At 34.9% G+C, this 18,399-nt stretch overlaps 2 protein-coding genes across 2 annotated transcripts; both read right to left on the bottom strand.

The window, feature by feature from the left end:
* Positions 1–375: 375 nt before the first annotated feature.
* LOC144422672 (solute carrier family 35 member G1-like) lies at positions 376–1,983 on the bottom strand. The gene is made up of 2 exons (XM_078112355.1): positions 1,116–1,983; positions 376–588 (listed from the first exon to the last, which is right to left on the bottom strand). Exons 1-2 carry the CDS (start codon positions 1,653–1,655, stop codon positions 463–465), a joined length of 666 nt encoding a protein of 221 aa, XP_077968481.1. The 5' UTR covers positions 1,656–1,983; the 3' UTR covers positions 376–462.
* A 2,051-nt stretch (positions 1,984–4,034) lies between these two features.
* Positions 4,035–10,785, bottom strand: LOC144422954 (solute carrier family 35 member G1-like). The gene is made up of 2 exons (XM_078113020.1): positions 5,097–10,785; positions 4,035–4,907 (listed from the first exon to the last, which is right to left on the bottom strand). The coding sequence occupies exons 1-2, from the start codon at positions 5,871–5,873 to the stop codon at positions 4,782–4,784; spliced, it is 903 nt and encodes a 300-aa protein (XP_077969146.1). The 5' UTR covers positions 5,874–10,785; the 3' UTR covers positions 4,035–4,781.
* Positions 10,786–18,399: the final 7,614 nt, after the last annotated feature.

The following is an 18,399-nucleotide window of genomic DNA, read 5'->3' on the forward strand; positions in this document are numbered from 1 at the left end:
AGAATCTGGTGTGTCTAAAAAATGTCGTGTGACACTTGTTCCTTGACAAGTGGGACACAACATTTTTGAAACACCGCTTTTTACAAGCGCCGGATATCGATCACTAAAATGCGTGAGTGTTGAGCAACCGACATAAGTAAGTTTTTTGTTAGAGTGGGCCACAAGTAGGATATCATATAATAACTGTTACCCTGCTTTTTGCCCAACCGGTAAGTTAAAATGGCTCGTGCCGCGAATTTAAATATATACTGTATATATAAGTAATGGCCTTCTAAGGACCATTTCTATACTAAGTTCTTCCATCGATTGGTCTATTATTCTCGAAGAAATCGTATTTTTTATAACGATAACAATCAACCCACGTTGTATATTTTTACGTTGTATATTGTATCAGAAATTTTTACGCAGTATTTTATTTCTAGACTACCACTTGGAGATACTTGACATATCCAGAACTCAATTTTATGTTTTCGAAAGTTGTTTTCTTCCATCCATTACTTTTCTGACCCCTATGGCGATGCCGGTCGAGAAGATGAGAGAAGCGCCAATCAAACTTAAATATGAAGGGACATCACCAAGAAATGTAACCTGTCAAAATTTTCAAAATTTCAGATTTGTTGTATATACATGTTGCTGTTTTATAGGGGTATGGTGGTAAGACAAAATTGTAAATAGAAATTGTTTCGCAGACAGTTCTGTTTAAAATTCAGCATCCTATATCTTCATCTACACAGCAGGGGTGTGCAAACTGCGGCCCGCGGGCCAAATGCGGCGCACGAGAAAAAATTGTGCAGCCTGCGGAGAAGTGCCAAATTTGAATGGTATGCGGCACGCGAAACGAGTTTTTAATTCGATTTAATCTGGTCCAAATTCTTATCTATGCCTATGATATTACAATGCCCTAACACCAAGCTCATGCGAAGAAAACAGCGCATGTCACAAGATCAATAACCAAGAATGTCTGCCTGCAACTACTAGAAAGCCTATGTTAAATAAAGGTGAGGCCCGCGTTTCACCCATTTGGCCCTCCTGTAATAAAGGTTGCACACCCCTGACCTACAGCTAAAACTGGTTTTATCATGTCGTGATTTACATTGTATAATCTCATATCTTACCTGCATAATGTAGACAAAAACAATCTGGATTGATCGAAGAACGACAATAATTCCTGCTCGCTCTCTTTGCAAGGCGATTGTGACAAGAAACTGTCCTAAATTTGCAATTATTCCAAAAGAAAACAACAGGGGTAAATCATTCCAGCACGGGTAATTGAATTCTCCACCTGCAGCCAAGATTACGAGGCACACGAGTCCACCGCTAAAGCTGTAATATGTGATGTGAAGAGCCGGATGTGTTTCTCGTCCGAGTTTGCGAACAGCTATGATTGACAAAGCCATGCATAGCGCGGACAACAGTGCAAAAATAACTCCAGACAAATTTGTTTCAGTCTCGTAGCTCACAGTAAACAAAAATGATGGTCTTACAATGAAAACAACGCCCGTGAGAGCAACAAACGAAAAGATAATTTCGTAGATAGATAAATTCTCCTTTAACAGAGTTCTTGACAGAAATGGCACCATAACCATGCCAAGGTACGAAATAGTGATTGCGTTTCCTGCGGTAAGCTTATCTGCTGCTAAATATAAAAACATCATTCCCGATGAACCTAGTCATCCTCTAATCCACAGTAGGCTTTTTAGTCCAGTCGGTCCTGTTATATCAATTTCATCATGCTTATACTGCACGAATGGTAAAATTGTCAAAAACTGCACTACGCAGCGAGTAAGACTTATTTGGACTGGATGCAAATCAATCATCTTCACAAATATTAACATGGTAGCATATAACAAAGCTGAGAGGAGAGCACAAAAAATGCCGACGAATGAAGTCATGTTTTTTTCCTTGATAAATATGTGTTTATTTATAGTTCTCTCTCAGGTTTTCAATTTTGACGTGGATTTGCGTCACGTAAAATCAGACAGATCCGTGCTCTTTTTATTTTTCAAGATAATGGTTTTATATATTTTTTATTACTGTGAACTAAAAATAAAAAAAAAACAAGGACAGTTGAGAGCATAAAGAACGGCATTTATCTAATATACACCACGCATATCCCAGAGCGTTTGACACTTTAGGGCAATATTGATGTAGGAGTAATTTGCGATCGAACTGTCGATGAAATATTAGTTATACATCGGCCAATTCACTGGGTAAACAATTGAAGGACAAAAGGTTGTGTTAGTAATAATATTGGTAAACCAAAACGACAAAGCTGTTTTGACACTTTGATAAACCTTGACAAACCTATTTTTATTTTCCATCTTATGTCGTCACTGAATCCGAAGTACAAGATTGTTCATTGATTGGTGCTACGTTTTTTTTTTTTTTCTAAAGGTTCCGAAGGGACTTGTATTATTGACATAAATATTGCAATATAATTTGCTGATAGAAAGATATTTGTTCATCTCTGATTGCGGAAAGCATATGGGAAGGCATTTTGGCAGTCAACAGTTAGAGTATACTGTATACATAATATATCGGGCGGCTGTACGCATCAAAATATAAATGGGACTACCGTACTACCGATTCAGTGGCGACATGGAACCCAGTAAAATAGGTTTGTCAAGCAGTCTAAATAACTTTGTCCTTCTGGTTTGACTTTATTATTACTAACACTATCTTTTGTTCTCCAAGTGTTTCCCCAGTTGAAATGAACTCTGAATCGAAAAATCATAAACCTTAGACACAAAGATTCTCTGGCAAATTTATCTTTACCTCTCAACTTAAGCAATTCTAATCGCGTTTATGCATGCTACACTCCTGCAGCTATGGTTGTAGAGCATACCTGAATCACTGTTTTCTACCTAGTAATCGTGTAGGCCTATTGTACAAATATTAATGTACAAATTAAATCCGACATTTTAGGCATGTTTGCAAACATAGACAAAAAATAAATAAACCTGCTTTTCAATATGTATCGGATAATGAGATACAAGGAAATTGCTATACTCGTATTGAGTACATTGGATTAATTTTGAATAAGTATTTATAACTGGATATGTTTCACCATGCTTTAAAAGTCTTCATGCATCTGATTAGATGGCAAAACAAGAATGCAAATCATTGTGTTGCATTAGGCTACAGGCTATACGCCCTATGAGCAAGGAGAAGTTTTTTGGGGGAAATAAGCGATTTCGCTTGTTGTTTACGACAAGTTTATGCAAAACTAATTTTATTCTTTTTCTAGATCGGGACTCTAGTATAAGAAATGCTAAAAATAATAAAATTGAAAAAAATTCAATTTTAGAAGAACATATAATAATCAAACAAAAATCTTTTTTGGGGTACAATATGAGTATTTTGGTCGTTGTTTACGCCATTTCAAGAAAATTTTTCAATTATTTATGTACAGCGGGACGCTAGTTTTTTATGTTAAAAATATGAATTTAAACAAATATCAAGTTGGGGAACATGTAATAATTAAACAAACAAACAATTTTGTGTGTGAAATATGCAATTTTCGGTCGTTGTTTACGGTCAGTTTGAAACATACTTTCTCGATTATTTTCACAGAACAGGAATTTAGTGTTGTTGTTTATTGGTTGTTTAATGTTGCAAAAAACATCAAAATTAAATTAAATTCCAATCTGGGGAACATAATATACTGAATAAACAAAAACTATTCTTGAGTGAAATATGCTATTTTACGTCGTTGCTTCCGGCAAGTTTGAAACATACTTTCTCTAAATATGCCGCATTGATGCATTTCAAATATAAAACAAGTCTTGTTTGATTTTCTAAAAACCTTTAGTTCAGCGCAAGTTACACATGTTAAAATGTAACTCATATTTATTCACGCTGTTTTATCAAATCTGCTACCACTTTACTTGATTTATGACTCGAATTTCTTTCATCCTTTTCTTACACCCTTCTGTTATTCTGGTTAATCGGAGATTTCTGTCTAAATTTCTTTCTATGACCCATTCTATATTTTATTACCATTTTCTGCATAAAATATCACTATCATTTTTTTTTTCTTCTTTATTAATAAAAACGATAATTTTTTCACAATTAATGACATTTTTTACAAACTAGAAAATTAGAATCTCTCTTTGCGAAGTTTATATTTGTAAATGGAATATATTCCACATAATAAAACACAGTTGATACCCTGCTATGGAAAACCCTTATAAAACATCTCTACTTGTTAAATTGAGGTTTAATCCATATCCTACAGTTAGCCATGCAATAACTATTTTCAAAAATTGTTGCACAAATTCACAGTGGTAAAATAAATGTAGGCTAATACAGTTTTGACATACATATCATAAAATGTACACTTTGGTGTCTTATTTATTTTACATAATAGGCTATTTGTCGGTATTGCTATCAAAGCAAATTTCACACGAAAAGAGCGGAGCCGTGACTCTATTGAACCATAAAAAACATTTTCATATAGTAGCAGCTAATTTTCAAAGTTCTCGCACAATCCGGTTGACCAGGTTTCTTTTTCGGTGGGTGGCGAAATTTCAACAGCACGAAGCTTATCGTAAATATATCGGGAGGTTTTACCATTATTTTTAATAATTTTCGACTATACTAAAATGGGAATTGAAATTTTTGATAATTTTGTTTTCCATGTTTGTATACACAATATATAATTTTTAGATACGATTGCATATCATAATAATCAGAAAAACAGTAATAAGGGCTTTTACAAAGTCTTTATTCTTTAGAGACGACCACTTGGAGATTCTTGACATATGCAGAACTCAATTTATTTATGTTTTCGTAACTCGTTTTCTTCCATCCATTACTTTTCTGACGCCTATGGCGATGCTAGTAGAGAAGATGAGAGAAGCGCCAATCAAACTTAAATATGAAGGGACATCACCAAGAAGTGTAACCTGTAAAAAAATTCGAATTTCAGATTTTTATGCATGTTGAAGTTTTATGGGTGTATGAAAGTCTTACGAACAGTTCTGTTTGAAATTCAACTTCCTATGTCTTTATCTCCAACATTAAAGGAGCAAGCTACTTGCTAATAGGACTGGTTTGCTCATGTCGTGATTACATAGTATAATCTCATATCCTACCTGCATAATGTAGACGAAAACAATCTGTATTGATCGAAGGACGACAACGATTCCTGCTCGCTCTCTTTGCAAGGCAATAGTGATAAGAAACTGTCCCAAATTTGCAATTATTCCAAACGAAAACAGCATGGGTAAATCGTTCCAACACGGGTATTTAAATTCTCCACCTGCAGTCAAAATTACCAGACACGTGACTGCACCGCTAAAGCTGTAATATATGATGTGAAGAGCCGGGTGAGTTTCTCGTCCGAGTTTTCGAATTGCGATGGTTGCCACAGCCATGCATAACGCGGACAACAGTGCAAAAATGACTCCAGACAAATTTGTTTCATCCTCGTAGCTCACAGAAAACAAAAATGGTGGTCTTACAATGAAGATAACACCCGTGAGAGCAACAAACGCAAAAATAATTTCATAAACAGATAAACTCTCCTTTAACCATATTCTTGACAGAAATGGCACCATAACTATGCGAAGGTACGAAATAGTGATTGCGTTTCCTGCGGAAAGCTTATCTACTGCTAAATATAAGAACATCATTCCTGATGAACCTATGAATGCTCTAACCACCAGTAAGCTTTTTAGTCCAGTCGGTCCTGTTATATCAATTTCATCATGTTTATACTGGATGAATGGTAAAATTGTCAAAAACTGCACTACGCAGCGAGTAAGGTTAATTTGGACTGGGTGCAAATCAATCATCTCCACAAATATTAACATGGTAGCATATAACAAAGCTGAGAGGAGAGCACAAGAAATGCCGACGAATGAAGTCATGTTTTTTTTTCCTGATAAATATCTGTTTGTTTTTTATTCTCTTCCAGGTTTTCAATGAAATTTGACATGAATTGGCATCATGTAAAATCTGACAGATCCGTGCTCGTTTTCAGAATATTGGTTTTATATATTTTTTATTCCTTTGAACTAAAACTAAAAAACAAGTTCAGTTGAGAGCATAAAAAACGGCATTTATTGAATGTACACCAGCCATATCCAAGAAACAGAAATTCTGAAACTACATCACAAAAGTTTGACACTTTGGGGCAATATTGATGTAGAAGGAATTGGCGATCGAACTGTCAATGAAATATCAATTATATATACATCGGGCAGTTTTCGGGCAATTGACTGGGGAAATTCTTGAAGGACGAAAGGTTGTGTTAGTAATAATAAAGTTTAACCAAAATGATAAAGCTGTTTAGACACTTTGATAAACCTTAAAAACCAATTTTCATTTTCAGAGGTTTCCATCTTATGTCGTCACTGAATCGGAAGTACAGGGCCGTTAATTGATTGTCGCGTCGTTTTTTCTTTGAAGGTTCCGAAATGACTTGTGTTATTGACATGAAAATTGCAAGCAAATTTGCTGATAGAAAGATATTTGTTGATCTTTAAAGACGGAAAGCATATGGGGAGGCCTTTTGGCAGTCAACAAATAGAGTATACTGTATACATATCAGGCCGCTCGGCGCATCAAAATATATAAAATATTTAGCCAGCATGTGAGTACTATGCCGAGCGTTTTTGATAAGTCCCGAAGTAATGTTATCACGTGTGTACTGCAGTAAGCCTACAAGTCGAGTTGCTTACCACCAATTGGACTAAGTTGCGGTCACCGTTACAAGTGTTTACGTGCCTTCCGATACATGGATCGCATCATAAAAATATTATTCAATGTTTACCAAACCAGTGAATCCTGTCGGAACTGTAAGAACGAACACAAGCGACGTGTCAGACTTGATTCATTTATCTCATATTAAAAAAAAGTTCTAAAGTACTGAAGCCTTTTTGCTATGGTGAGCATTGATATCTCTTATCAGTATTGATTCATGACATTTGGAAATATATCAAACTTTGCCTGTGTGCAGTAAAATTACTTTGATAAACTGAACTCTGAATCGTAAAATCATAATCTTTACACAGGAAGATTCTCGCCGACAAATTTATCTTCACTCCCCTCAACTTAAGCGAAGCCAAGCACTTTATACATGCTACACTCCTGCAGCTATGGTTGTAGAACATACCTGAATAAATGATTTCTACCAAGTAATGGTGTCGGCCTATTGTAAAAATATACCAGTACAAATAAAGTCCGACCTCTCCACTTAAGCAAAGCCACGCGCGTTTATACATGCTACACTCCTGCATCTATGGTTATGAAACATACTTGAATAAATGATTTCTACCTAGTAATGGTGTCTGCCTATTGTATAAATATACCTGTACAAATAGAATCCGACAATTTAGGCATGTTTGCAAACATAGTCAGAAAATAAATAAATCACCCATGAAATAGACGTAACATTAGGTATATAATGAGATAAGCCTACAATGAAATCGCTGTACTTGCTTTGAGCATTATGATATTTGGGAATATGATTAAGGGTAGGAAATATAACTATTTTGGCACTGCTGGACTAATTTTGAATAAGTATTCATAACTGGATATGTTTCGCCATACTTTAAAAATCTTAATGCATCTGATTAGACGGCGAAATAAAACTGCATATCAAATATAATTGCATTACGCTATATACGACCTGTGTGGAAGTGTAGGGTGACCGATTTAGAAAAATGTATTTCTTGTTGCTGTTTGATTGCTGGCGATACAGTGGTTGGTGTTTCTGATGATATGCTGTCTAGTTCTTGATCTTACAACGAGATAGCGATCAGAGACCGCCGAATTATCGATCTGGTGGCGTGTATCCTTCGCCGTGGCTCAATAGCGACACCGCGTGTCCCATCACTAATTAATTAATAACCCGCCAATTATACGACATAATTCATTCAAAATCAATAGGCTGGTCCGAGATATGATGAATGCACATGCAAAATTTGGAGCAGATTCAACCTCGCTTTCGTGAGATATCGCGTAACATACGAAAGTGTCTAACAAACAAACAAACAAACAGACAAATACCTATCAACATACTTACCGATCAAGATCGATATGTAATAACACTGCACACACAGAATAATTAGATATAACGATCGACGAAGTGGATCATAGCACACAGGAACTTACGTTTATGTAAAAGATAGAAACGACCACTGCCATTTTCAGAAGCAATACTTATTCATTCACTGTTAAAAATGTTGCCCATATAACTAATATTCCCTACACGTACACCGGTTTCCGAATACACGTGTATTGGTATCCTAAATATTCACGAATACAAATGACCGGTCAAATATAAAATTCCTTTCATTATAATTCTTGAAATCATTGACGCTATTTTCAAATATATTACATGTATTACATATATTATATACATTTGATTAGTTTTATGGAGATTTTTTTTCTAATTCCACTTTTTTGAGACGTTTTTCAACATTCATTGGTGACTGATTCATCCTATTATATTTGGCATCGATATTTGGATATTGTCGAATGAGCTTTGACCGAGAAGTATATATGTTTAACTCAGTTAAGGTGTAATTTATGAAAGAAATAATTTTTTCTCATCCAATTCATCACAACAGTATTTTTGTTAGACATATTTATAAAACCCATATATCAAAATTTTAAAAAATTTCCACAGTGCGGAAAGTAAGGAATTTCTCCCTAATTTATAGAAAAAATTATTGAAATCATCAATTTAACTGAGTTAAACCGTAATTTATGCTAATCCAATTCATCAACACAGTATCTTTGGTGAACATATATAAAACACATATTTATATTTGAAAAAATTCCACTGTACGGAAAGTAGGAAATTTTCTCTCAATTTATCGAAAAAAATCGACGGAAACGTCAATTTAACTGAGATAAAGCGTAATTTATGTAGGAAATAATATTTTTTCTCATCTCATTCACCAACACAGTATCTTTGCTGGACATCTATAAAACACATATTAAAATTTTAAACAATTCCGCCATGCGGAAATAGAGGATCCTCTCCCAATTTATCGAAAAAATCGACGAAAACGTCAATTAAACTGAGATAAAGCGTAATTTATGCAAGGAATAATTTTCATCAGATGATAATATAAAACTAATCGATGTAAAAAAGAAAAAATTTATAGTCGACTTGGGATTTTGCTAACGGTGATATCTTGAAAATAATCTTGAGCGACTAAAATTTAAACAGTTACCAAGATCGCAAAAATGTGAGTTAATTTCTATCATAATCGGGCAGTATACCATCTATTTTAATGTACGCAGATTGCAGTATTTTAGAGAAATAATATATTTATTTTATTGTAAGTAGGCGCAATGGCGAGTTACGTTGAAAATACTTAAATTAATATGGATGATTTTGAGTGACAGAAAATTCATCATTGCTGAAAAAATCGGCAATTTTAATCAATGGCATAATCGCGAGCAAAGACTGTTTTGATCTGAATTTCCGTTTCCAATTTCAAACACAATAAAATTTACTGGAAATAAAAAAATAATAAAACTAAAAAGTTTGGGAACCAATGCGTTAGCTTAGACCAGGGGTCAACCCTAAATACAAGAGGGCCAGAAAGAAACAATTGGGTAAAACCGCGGGCCGCACCTTTATTTAACATAGGCTTTCTTGTAGTGCGGGCTCAATAATTTTGGCACGCTTAGCAAAAATGCTTAGCACGAAAATTCATATCAGATTGGATAATACCACAGGGTGTTTTCATTGGACCATATCAGTTCTTGAATATTTGGCAAACAAATAAAGCATTTATAATCCAGTAAATGCTTTCTTAAATACTCTCTAACATTCTTCCTGAGTTTTAGCATGTATTTAATCCTGATATTGATCGGCCTAAAACTCAAAATAATCTTGCAATGATCTCTTCAAATTCGGATGTCCTCGTCAATATCCATGGCTTTGCAAAAGCTTCAACTGTTGCTTACCCAGTGAAATTTTTGTTTGTTTTCATCTGTCGCGTTGATCTCGCAGCTACGACGACATGTTTCCATAAAACCAGCGTCTGCTGGTCCAGGACCTTTTAGAAGCAGAGATGAAACCTTTCATCTCGTTATCAGACGAACTCAATTTTGAGTTGATAATGACTTTGACATTCTGAAGTCTTAATTAATCATAAACTGACCCTTTTGACGGTTTTTACAAAATATGAGAAGTGGATTGTATATACATGTCGTGTATAAACAATATCGGTGCAATTACCACTGATAATGCGTTGGTTTTTAATAGCATTATTTGAATATTTTGTAATTGCCATTGGTTTTCAAAGACAGAAAAAAATTCACCGCTATCACAAAAGATACAAGACCCAATCTGATAAAAATTAAAGCATTACTTGAAATGCATATTTAATGATTTGTAGATTCAGAAAAGCTTTGATTGATGTTGATGAGACGTAGATAACCTTAAAATGAAATATGAATGAAATACTTGGGGTATTTACCTGATAGACACAAATAGAAAGTCAAATTAAATCATAAAGCAACAAAAGTAAGATCACTGTACTAATGAGTTTCAAATGGAGTTTGTTAACTGTCAGTTTGACACACAATACCAATCGAGTCTTTCACGGTAGTTCATTTCATTTTACAATACAAATATTTTGTAAATAAGCTAAGGTTGAGTCGGTGTCTATTTCCTGAGTCAAAAAATTGTTATCTTTCTAACCGAAATTAAATTGCCAATTTCTGAACTCAATTACAGATTTTATTAAATGAAAGATAACGAAAAAGTAAATGCCGATTCAATCATCAATACCACCAAGCCACAATAGATATTCAGTATATATACAAATATATGATATTTTGAATATTTCCTCTCATTTTTAGGTGTAGTTTAGGCCACTTATTAGAAACTCCGTGCGAATGAAAAACTGTCTACTATTTCGTTTCCATGTATTAATTTGGCATATAGTAAAAGCTATGAAACGGATCTTTACTTCTTCCTACACAGGTTATAGTGGCGAGGATAAAGTTCAAGTAAAGAAATGAGAGCACTCCTTTCGGCTATAGGATAACTTGAATAATGTTACAACATCATCCGCAAAATATTTTAAATTACTATGTATTAGTAATTGATACACTTTCTTTAGTTTTCCAACAGGATGGAACATAATATTTTTTGAAATTCTCAGTTAAAAGGGCGTGAAGAAACGGATTTAATACAGTGTGAAAAACGATTGAAGGCTCCATGAATGCCATGAATCTCAACGATCGTTTGGCTGATTCCGGAATGGGTATTTCACTTAACTGATCAGTAGCGAGAAAGCTGAAAAGTGTCAAAGTAATCGCCAGATTAAAAGATGCGTACATGAGAAATAATACATATGTAAATGAAATATACTTGATAGAACTATACATTTTCTTTCGGAAAGAATCACTTCTACTGTGCTGCTCGTGCTTCATTATTAGGTTATACAATATCATGGGATATAATATAACAATAGCGAGAACAGGGGGTACATTTGAAAGTACATCCAAAATGATTAAATAATAAATATAAATATCCTCCATTATTAAATGTTCAGGATTTATAACAAAGTTTTTTATCTTTGGAAAAAATATGACTGGAATTGACACACTTGTCGCAAGCAACCAAATACACACCACAATTGTGGTGACTTTTTTCTTTGTGGCAAATATACGAAATTTAATAGGATATGCAACGCCCAAATAATTAAAAACTGCAATGGCTGTCACTGTCCAATTGCTCAAAACAACTTCACATGATGCAAATAATGAATCTGAGGACACAAGTACGGCAGTTACATCATCATCTTGTTCCATAGCTAAGTTGGCACATCGAATAGCAATCAATATACAAACACATGCTATGTCAGTAATAACTAAACAGAGCAGTAAATTGTTAGAAGGAATCTTAAGAAGTATTTTCCGGTGTTTGATAATGACATAAATTACGATGAAGTTGGCAAATAATCCAGTAATGGATAATATCCAAAACAACACTCTCGATGCAAGCGCAAGTGAAGGCTCTTCGTGGAGTAAATCCAGAGATGAATTGATAAATAATGAGGTCCTGTAGGACAACACAGAATCGTTTTCCATTCTCGTCATTTCTTGGAATTGAAGCCTTAAGCATGAATAGATTTTTGTATTACTTCATAACCATATAAACAAACCTATATTGCTCCAAAAATATTGTGCGCCTGTGAACAGTATGATTATATATATACTTTAAATTCTAACCGAAAAAAATTGTCATACATAATTTACTGCTGTTCCCTCATAAATAATCCCTATCATTGTATTCCATCAAATTATTCTCTGTGAACACCCTTAATGGACATCGCTGCCCGTTCGAGAGGCTCGGGTGATTTTCTAAAGTAAAAAGCTCTTTCTTCAATCACAAAACAATACAAGAAAAATGAACGTATGTCACGCTTTTGATAAACGTTATTGTAAGTTCTGCACCGATTGTGTAAAGTCTCCTGCAGCATATTTTCCGAACACATAAAACACCCCTCTAGCAAGTGACTTTTCTGCCACACGATTCAATTTTGGCTTGACATACAATGTTTACCAGGAGTAATAGATCTGAAAGTATTTTGGCATGATTTTCTGAACTTGGCATCATAAACAGTCTTATAGATATAGTACTACATCTTAAATATATATGTGGCATACCATTCGTTGGAGGATAAATTGGCAATCAGAGTACACCTGTCCAAATCAATACGTTAACATTTCAAACCACCAACAAAATTATTTGAACAGCACCAAAGACCAGTAACCCTGAATAGAACCATAGCCTTCGTTGTCAGATTTACTGATCTAATGCACGGGTCTATATCTAACGACAACTCCATCAGGGACACGATCTCGCGGTTGCCAATTCCAAACTTGGCATCGATGCGCATTATAATGCCCTTATCTTGTTCATGATAATTCTTTCCTATTTGAGTTCCCTTTTAGAACTTTTGTTAACAGCCGCTTAAAATCAGGCCATCTAGGTCTATATCTAAGAACATCTCCATCAGGGCCACGATCTCGCGGTTGCCAATTCGAAACTTGGCATCGATACGCATTACAATTAGGGCTGGGCATTTTCGAATACCTTGTGATTTCAGAATCGAATCGAATAATTTTTTCGAATCGAATCGAATCTCGAATACTTGAAAATATAAAATTGTAAGCGACTTTATCATAGTAATTGGTCCTCTCAACAAATGAATTACTGAAGACATAGAATAAATCACTCAGATAGATTACTGAGCGTTCACACAGAATAACAAACACGTTTTATCAATAACTCACTACAGAAAATAGTCATATGTTAGAAATTCGTTGAAAAAATATCACTCCAATGAAAAAAAAATTGGGGAATTCACCTCGACCATTAGCGGAAAGATAAAAACAAGATGGCGGCGATTCGAAATTCCAGTCTGAACCGATTCGAATAATTTACTATTCGATTCGATTCGAATATTCGATTCGAAATGCCCAGCCCTAATTACAATGCTCTTATCTTGTTCATGATAATTCTTTCCTATGTCGCTAACTTTTAGAGCTTTTGTTAACAGCCGCATAAAATCAGGCCATCTGTAGCACATAATTTTAAACACTTTTAATTAACTGATACAGTAATACCCCCAGGCCCAAATTTGACACTAAATAATTTCTTTCCAAAATAATTCTGAGTAACGCCTGGTATTTAACATCCTACGCATGTCGCCGCAAGCATTGGATAAATTAATTCATAACTGGTTAAATAGGATTGGAATGATTACTACAAGCAAGAATGCATGCTAAGACGCTATTTACTTGATGCCAAAACTAAACAAAAAAATTATAATTTTCTGGTGTTCAAATAGAATTTACCTAAAACAACATAACTCACCGAAAAGGACACTTTTAAAAGATATTAATTGGTCGGTATCTCGTGGGAATTAGCTCTAATCAAATTAGATTTCCATGATAATGCATTGGCTCATATATATATATATATTACTTATAAATATACCCATGGTCGTATGAATACGTTAGCAAATGAATTTCTTAAATGCATAGCGTAGTACGATCGGGAACGTGAATGAATTTAACATTGACCGTCGTAGGGCTGGGCATTTCGAATCGAATAGTACATTATTCGAATCGGCTCGGAGCAAAATTTCGAATCGCCACCATCTTGTTTTGTTTCTTTCCGCCAATGGTCGAGGTGAATTCCCAAATATTTTCATATTGAAGCCATATTTTTTCAACGCAATTGTGACATATGACTATTTTCTGTAGTGAGTTATTGATAAAACGTGTTTCTTATTATGTGTCAACGCTCAGTAAATTGTCTGAGTGATGTATTCTATGTTTTCAGTAATCCATTGGTTGGCAGGACTAATTACAAGGACTATTACTAATAAAAAGTCGATTACAATTATATATTTTCTAAGTATTCGAGATTCGATTCGATTCTGAAATCACCAGGTTTTCGAAAATGCCCAGCCCCACATTGACGATAACAGATTGTCGTCAGGGTGTATAATAAACCAGTATCTAACTCTAAATATTTTTCTGTTAACATTTTTACTCATGTCCTAACTTTTGTGAATTTTCTGTACTGTTACTGTCTTTAATGGCCACCCGATTGTTTGTCCGCTGTACGATGCGCAAATACTATCGACAATCAGTAAAGCCCGACTTTAGTGAATTACAATTGCTATATATATACGATTACTAACTACTCGCGCAATTTCAATACATACTTTTCATAGTCAGATTCCGCTTGTGTGATAACACAGAGCCAGCGACGCCGACAAGTATTTACTTTAATTTTTTTTTTCGCTGAAATTCAGGAGATAATATCATTTTATTTCGACTAAGTGTACAAGAAAATTGTTTATAACAAGAGTGAAACTTATAACAGAAACTGACATAAGACATTTTCTGCATTTTAATTGATATTATCTGAGTGGATTCTGTTTTTTATGAGAACGTCATTGTAAACGTATGTTTTTTTGTTTGTCAAAAATCTTTTTCCAGATCATGCAAAAAAAAATTTAAAAATAATTGCAAGAACAGACTAGTTATCTTTTGATATTTTATGGAAATAGACAGAACACAGATTCTTATGAAATATGTTGTTATTAGCATTCAACGCATACTAATATGAAACTACAAAACGGTTTTTACTTCACGCGAATACCTACACAATCTCCCGGATAATAATTTGCGATTCACACATTTATGCTGACGGCACCACTTGATGGCAAGTCCGACAACATCCCTGGAACTCGTAATGAAGCTCGCCAACTCGCTTTGTTGGAGCTAGACCAGACATGGGCAAAGTATGGCCCTCGGGCCAAATCCGGGTAATTCAATCTGGCCCGCCTTGTGCTGCCACAACCAAACCGAAATCGGAGTTTTGATGTTTCAGCTGGAAAATAGCTCAAGGAATTTGTTGAAATTGCGGTTAAATTTAGCTTTAGCACGAGGCATATTTTTGTAACACTGGTAAATATTGTTCTTATAATGTTACTTTTTCGACACACTTACATGGCCCGCCAGTCTAGGTAGACAAAAATTTTGGCCCCTGGTTCAAAAATCTTGTCCACCCCTGAGCTAGACCCAAGCTACCCATATCAGTTGTAGTTAACAGAAATTTTTCGTGGCTTCAGGCTCAGCTCCCAATCATTAGAATATCTTTCAAGTTTATAATTTTCTAATACTTCATACAAACAATAATAACTATTTTTTTTCAGCTTATGGCTTCTTTTTTAATTTAATAGCTCTGGAACTGGATTCATTGATTGATATTTCGTTTACAAGGTTAAAGGAGTAGACGTTTTCATAAACAAAAGTTCAACGTGTCATTGCGTTATATAAAATCCGCATGCTTATGATATCACACGCCCAAAACTATTATTTAATTGCTTTGTGACCTTTTTGGACTAGACTGCTTCAAAAATGCTTTTCGTACAGGAAACAGGACCTGCAAAATTGAGACAGGAAATATATATCGGAATGTAGTAAGATATATGGCAGGGATGGCGAACCTTTTTCAATGAATGGGTCAAAAATTATAATTTTATCGCGGAACAGAAGAGAGTGGGTCACAGATATTTAATCAATATTTGTATCTACTAGAAACTTCTGAAACGAATCTTATAAGCTGGTGTTGGTGTAGTTTTGGGCTTTACTTATGCAGCACTTCTATCAGGGACTTTTTATGGCCCTCGGTTTTATGATATTAGAGTACGAAAAAAACGCATATGAATTACCAAAAACGTTTAGGATGATGCGTTAAATTATTTTACGGTTCTAGTGTTTGGAGGTAATTCCGCTTTGATAGTGTTAAAATTTTGGATCAGCTTCCAACCACATTAAGGCACCTTTACACTGCCCCATTGTAATATCAGATTTCTAGATTTTTATTTCAAGTCTGAAAGATTTTGTTTTCACAACGGCATTGTAGGCGAGAAACTAATTAAATGCAAAGTAGCATCTAGTTCTCGTATAACCCCTAAAACAGTCTGCAGATGCACTTCCAAAAAGACAGGCGTTGCGAGAAATGAGCAGATCAATTGCATTGTTATGTCATAAACGATGTCAGGCCCAATAGCTGAATAACGATACACAGCGGTGCATTCATGCGTACAAGATTAGGGGTTTTAAAAATTACCGTACCGGCCCGAAATCAACATTTTGAATATGAGCGATCGCAGCCCTCCCTGACTGTCCAACTGACGGTACATCATAATAGTTTAGTTATTGTTAGATTAATTTAAGGCCGGTTTTATCAATTTTTATCACTGATATATTAGCATTTTATTTTATTCGTGCCTTCGCTGGGCGGGTCACAAATAAAACGCGGTGGGTCACTTTGTGACCCGCGGGTCAGTGGTTCGCCATCCCTGATATATGGCATAGTTTTACATTGTTCCATATAACGTTATATATTGCGTGATTTGTTCGTGATGTGAGTGGCCTAGTCTGTTTTCAACTCAGATAAATTGGTGATCTCGTCGATTTTTTCGATAAATTGGGGGAAATTCGCTACTTTCAGCACGGTGGAATTTTTTAAAATTTCAATATATTATGTGTTTCACGTATGTCTACAAAAGATACTGTGTTGATGAATTGGATGAGAATTTTTTTTAAAAACTCAATGCTAACCGGTTCGCCTATCTCATAAAATTCCGTGAGGCGGTTCTATGGAACCGGTGCGAACCGGCTGAATCCACTTCAATGGCCGAATCCCACCACTGGTTCCACCGAAGAACTCGTTCTTGCGTAGGAAAATTTTGGCATTACCTATCTCACAATAAGGTTGGGAAATCTGCTTGAATGAATAGATGTATGATTGGCCGCTTAGATTTATATTGTTACGTCACTGTCGACTTTTTGCTGATTGAAGTAAAGTCGTAAATAAACAAGATAGTAGATATTTGGGAAAACACCTAATAACAAGTTAACAACGTAGGGGATGTATGCCGCACTTTAATGTGTTTTAGGCCAGCCATGGTCTTGTGTATACAACTATACATCCCGTCTTCAATGTTGATATTTACTAACTCCTGTGTTTTTGTTTTTACGGGACGAATAAACATACATACATACATACATTTAGAAATGGCAGAATGCTGGAATGAGAAGAAACACAACTGGAATACCGGTATCTGATTACAGCATTTTGCAACATGCTGACATGTAGCTTATTGCTGTATTGTCTACTTCCAGACTTTTTAGTTCAGGGGTTTATATACCAGTACCGGTATCTGTATACGGTATCACAGTACTGCAGTATCAGCTTTTGGTATAGCTGTATAGGCCTAGCAATAAATTACAGAATTAACCTGCTTGTAGTGCTTGAGAAAAGTCATAGTGTGTGCCCGCTCATAGGCTCAACAGCACAAACAGAAAAAAATCATAAATCTAGTTGAACAAGGCCAGAAAGACAGACAGACTGCCGGACTGTGACAAGGCTTTAATCCTATAATTAATTTAGAACTCTATCACATAATTTTTTTCAACTAGATACTGTCCGATAACACACAGACACATGTTACCGAATCCGATAGTGGTAAATTCAGAAAGTACGGAATTGTTGGAATTTGGTATTCTGGAAGGAAACAATTATACACATGTACACAATATTTACTCAGTAATTGACCTGTTCAACGAATAATACTGTAATATCTTTTTCTCATTGCAACTCATTTCTTCGAAAATAGTGATATTCTATTGCAGCAGTGCTGCAGTGTTAGATATTTTGGTATTCAGGTATTGCAAGATTGGTATCAACTTTTATTTCTTATATTTAGGCTATTATTTGCTATATTTTATTCGTGACTGTTGTAATACTGTAATAGTGTTCAATTGATGATAAAAGCTTTCAAAGGTTAGGGACCCATATAATCATCTAAATTGTTTTAAATGAGTTTT

Source organism: Styela clava, chromosome 5 (assembly GCF_964204865.1).
Source record: "Styela clava chromosome 5, kaStyClav1.hap1.2, whole genome shotgun sequence".
NCBI lineage: Eukaryota > Metazoa > Chordata > Ascidiacea > Stolidobranchia > Styelidae > Styela > Styela clava.

Excerpts from the sequence above, each read along its gene's own strand:
- LOC144422954 (XM_078113020.1), bottom strand. The coding sequence starts at position 5,873 with ATGACTTCATTCGTCGGCATTTCTTGTGCTCTCCTCTCAGCTTTGTTA. Across the intron at positions 4,908-5,096 it reads TTTTCGTCTACATTATGCAG|GTTACACTTCTTGGTGATGT; the intron begins GTAGGATATGAG and ends ATTTTTTTACAG.
- LOC144422672 (XM_078112355.1), bottom strand. The coding sequence starts at position 1,655 with ATGATGTTTTTATATTTAGCAGCAGATAAGCTTACCGCAGGAAACGCA. Across the intron at positions 589-1,115 it reads TTTTTGTCTACATTATGCAG|GTTACATTTCTTGGTGATGT; the intron begins GTAAGATATGAG and ends AAATTTTGACAG.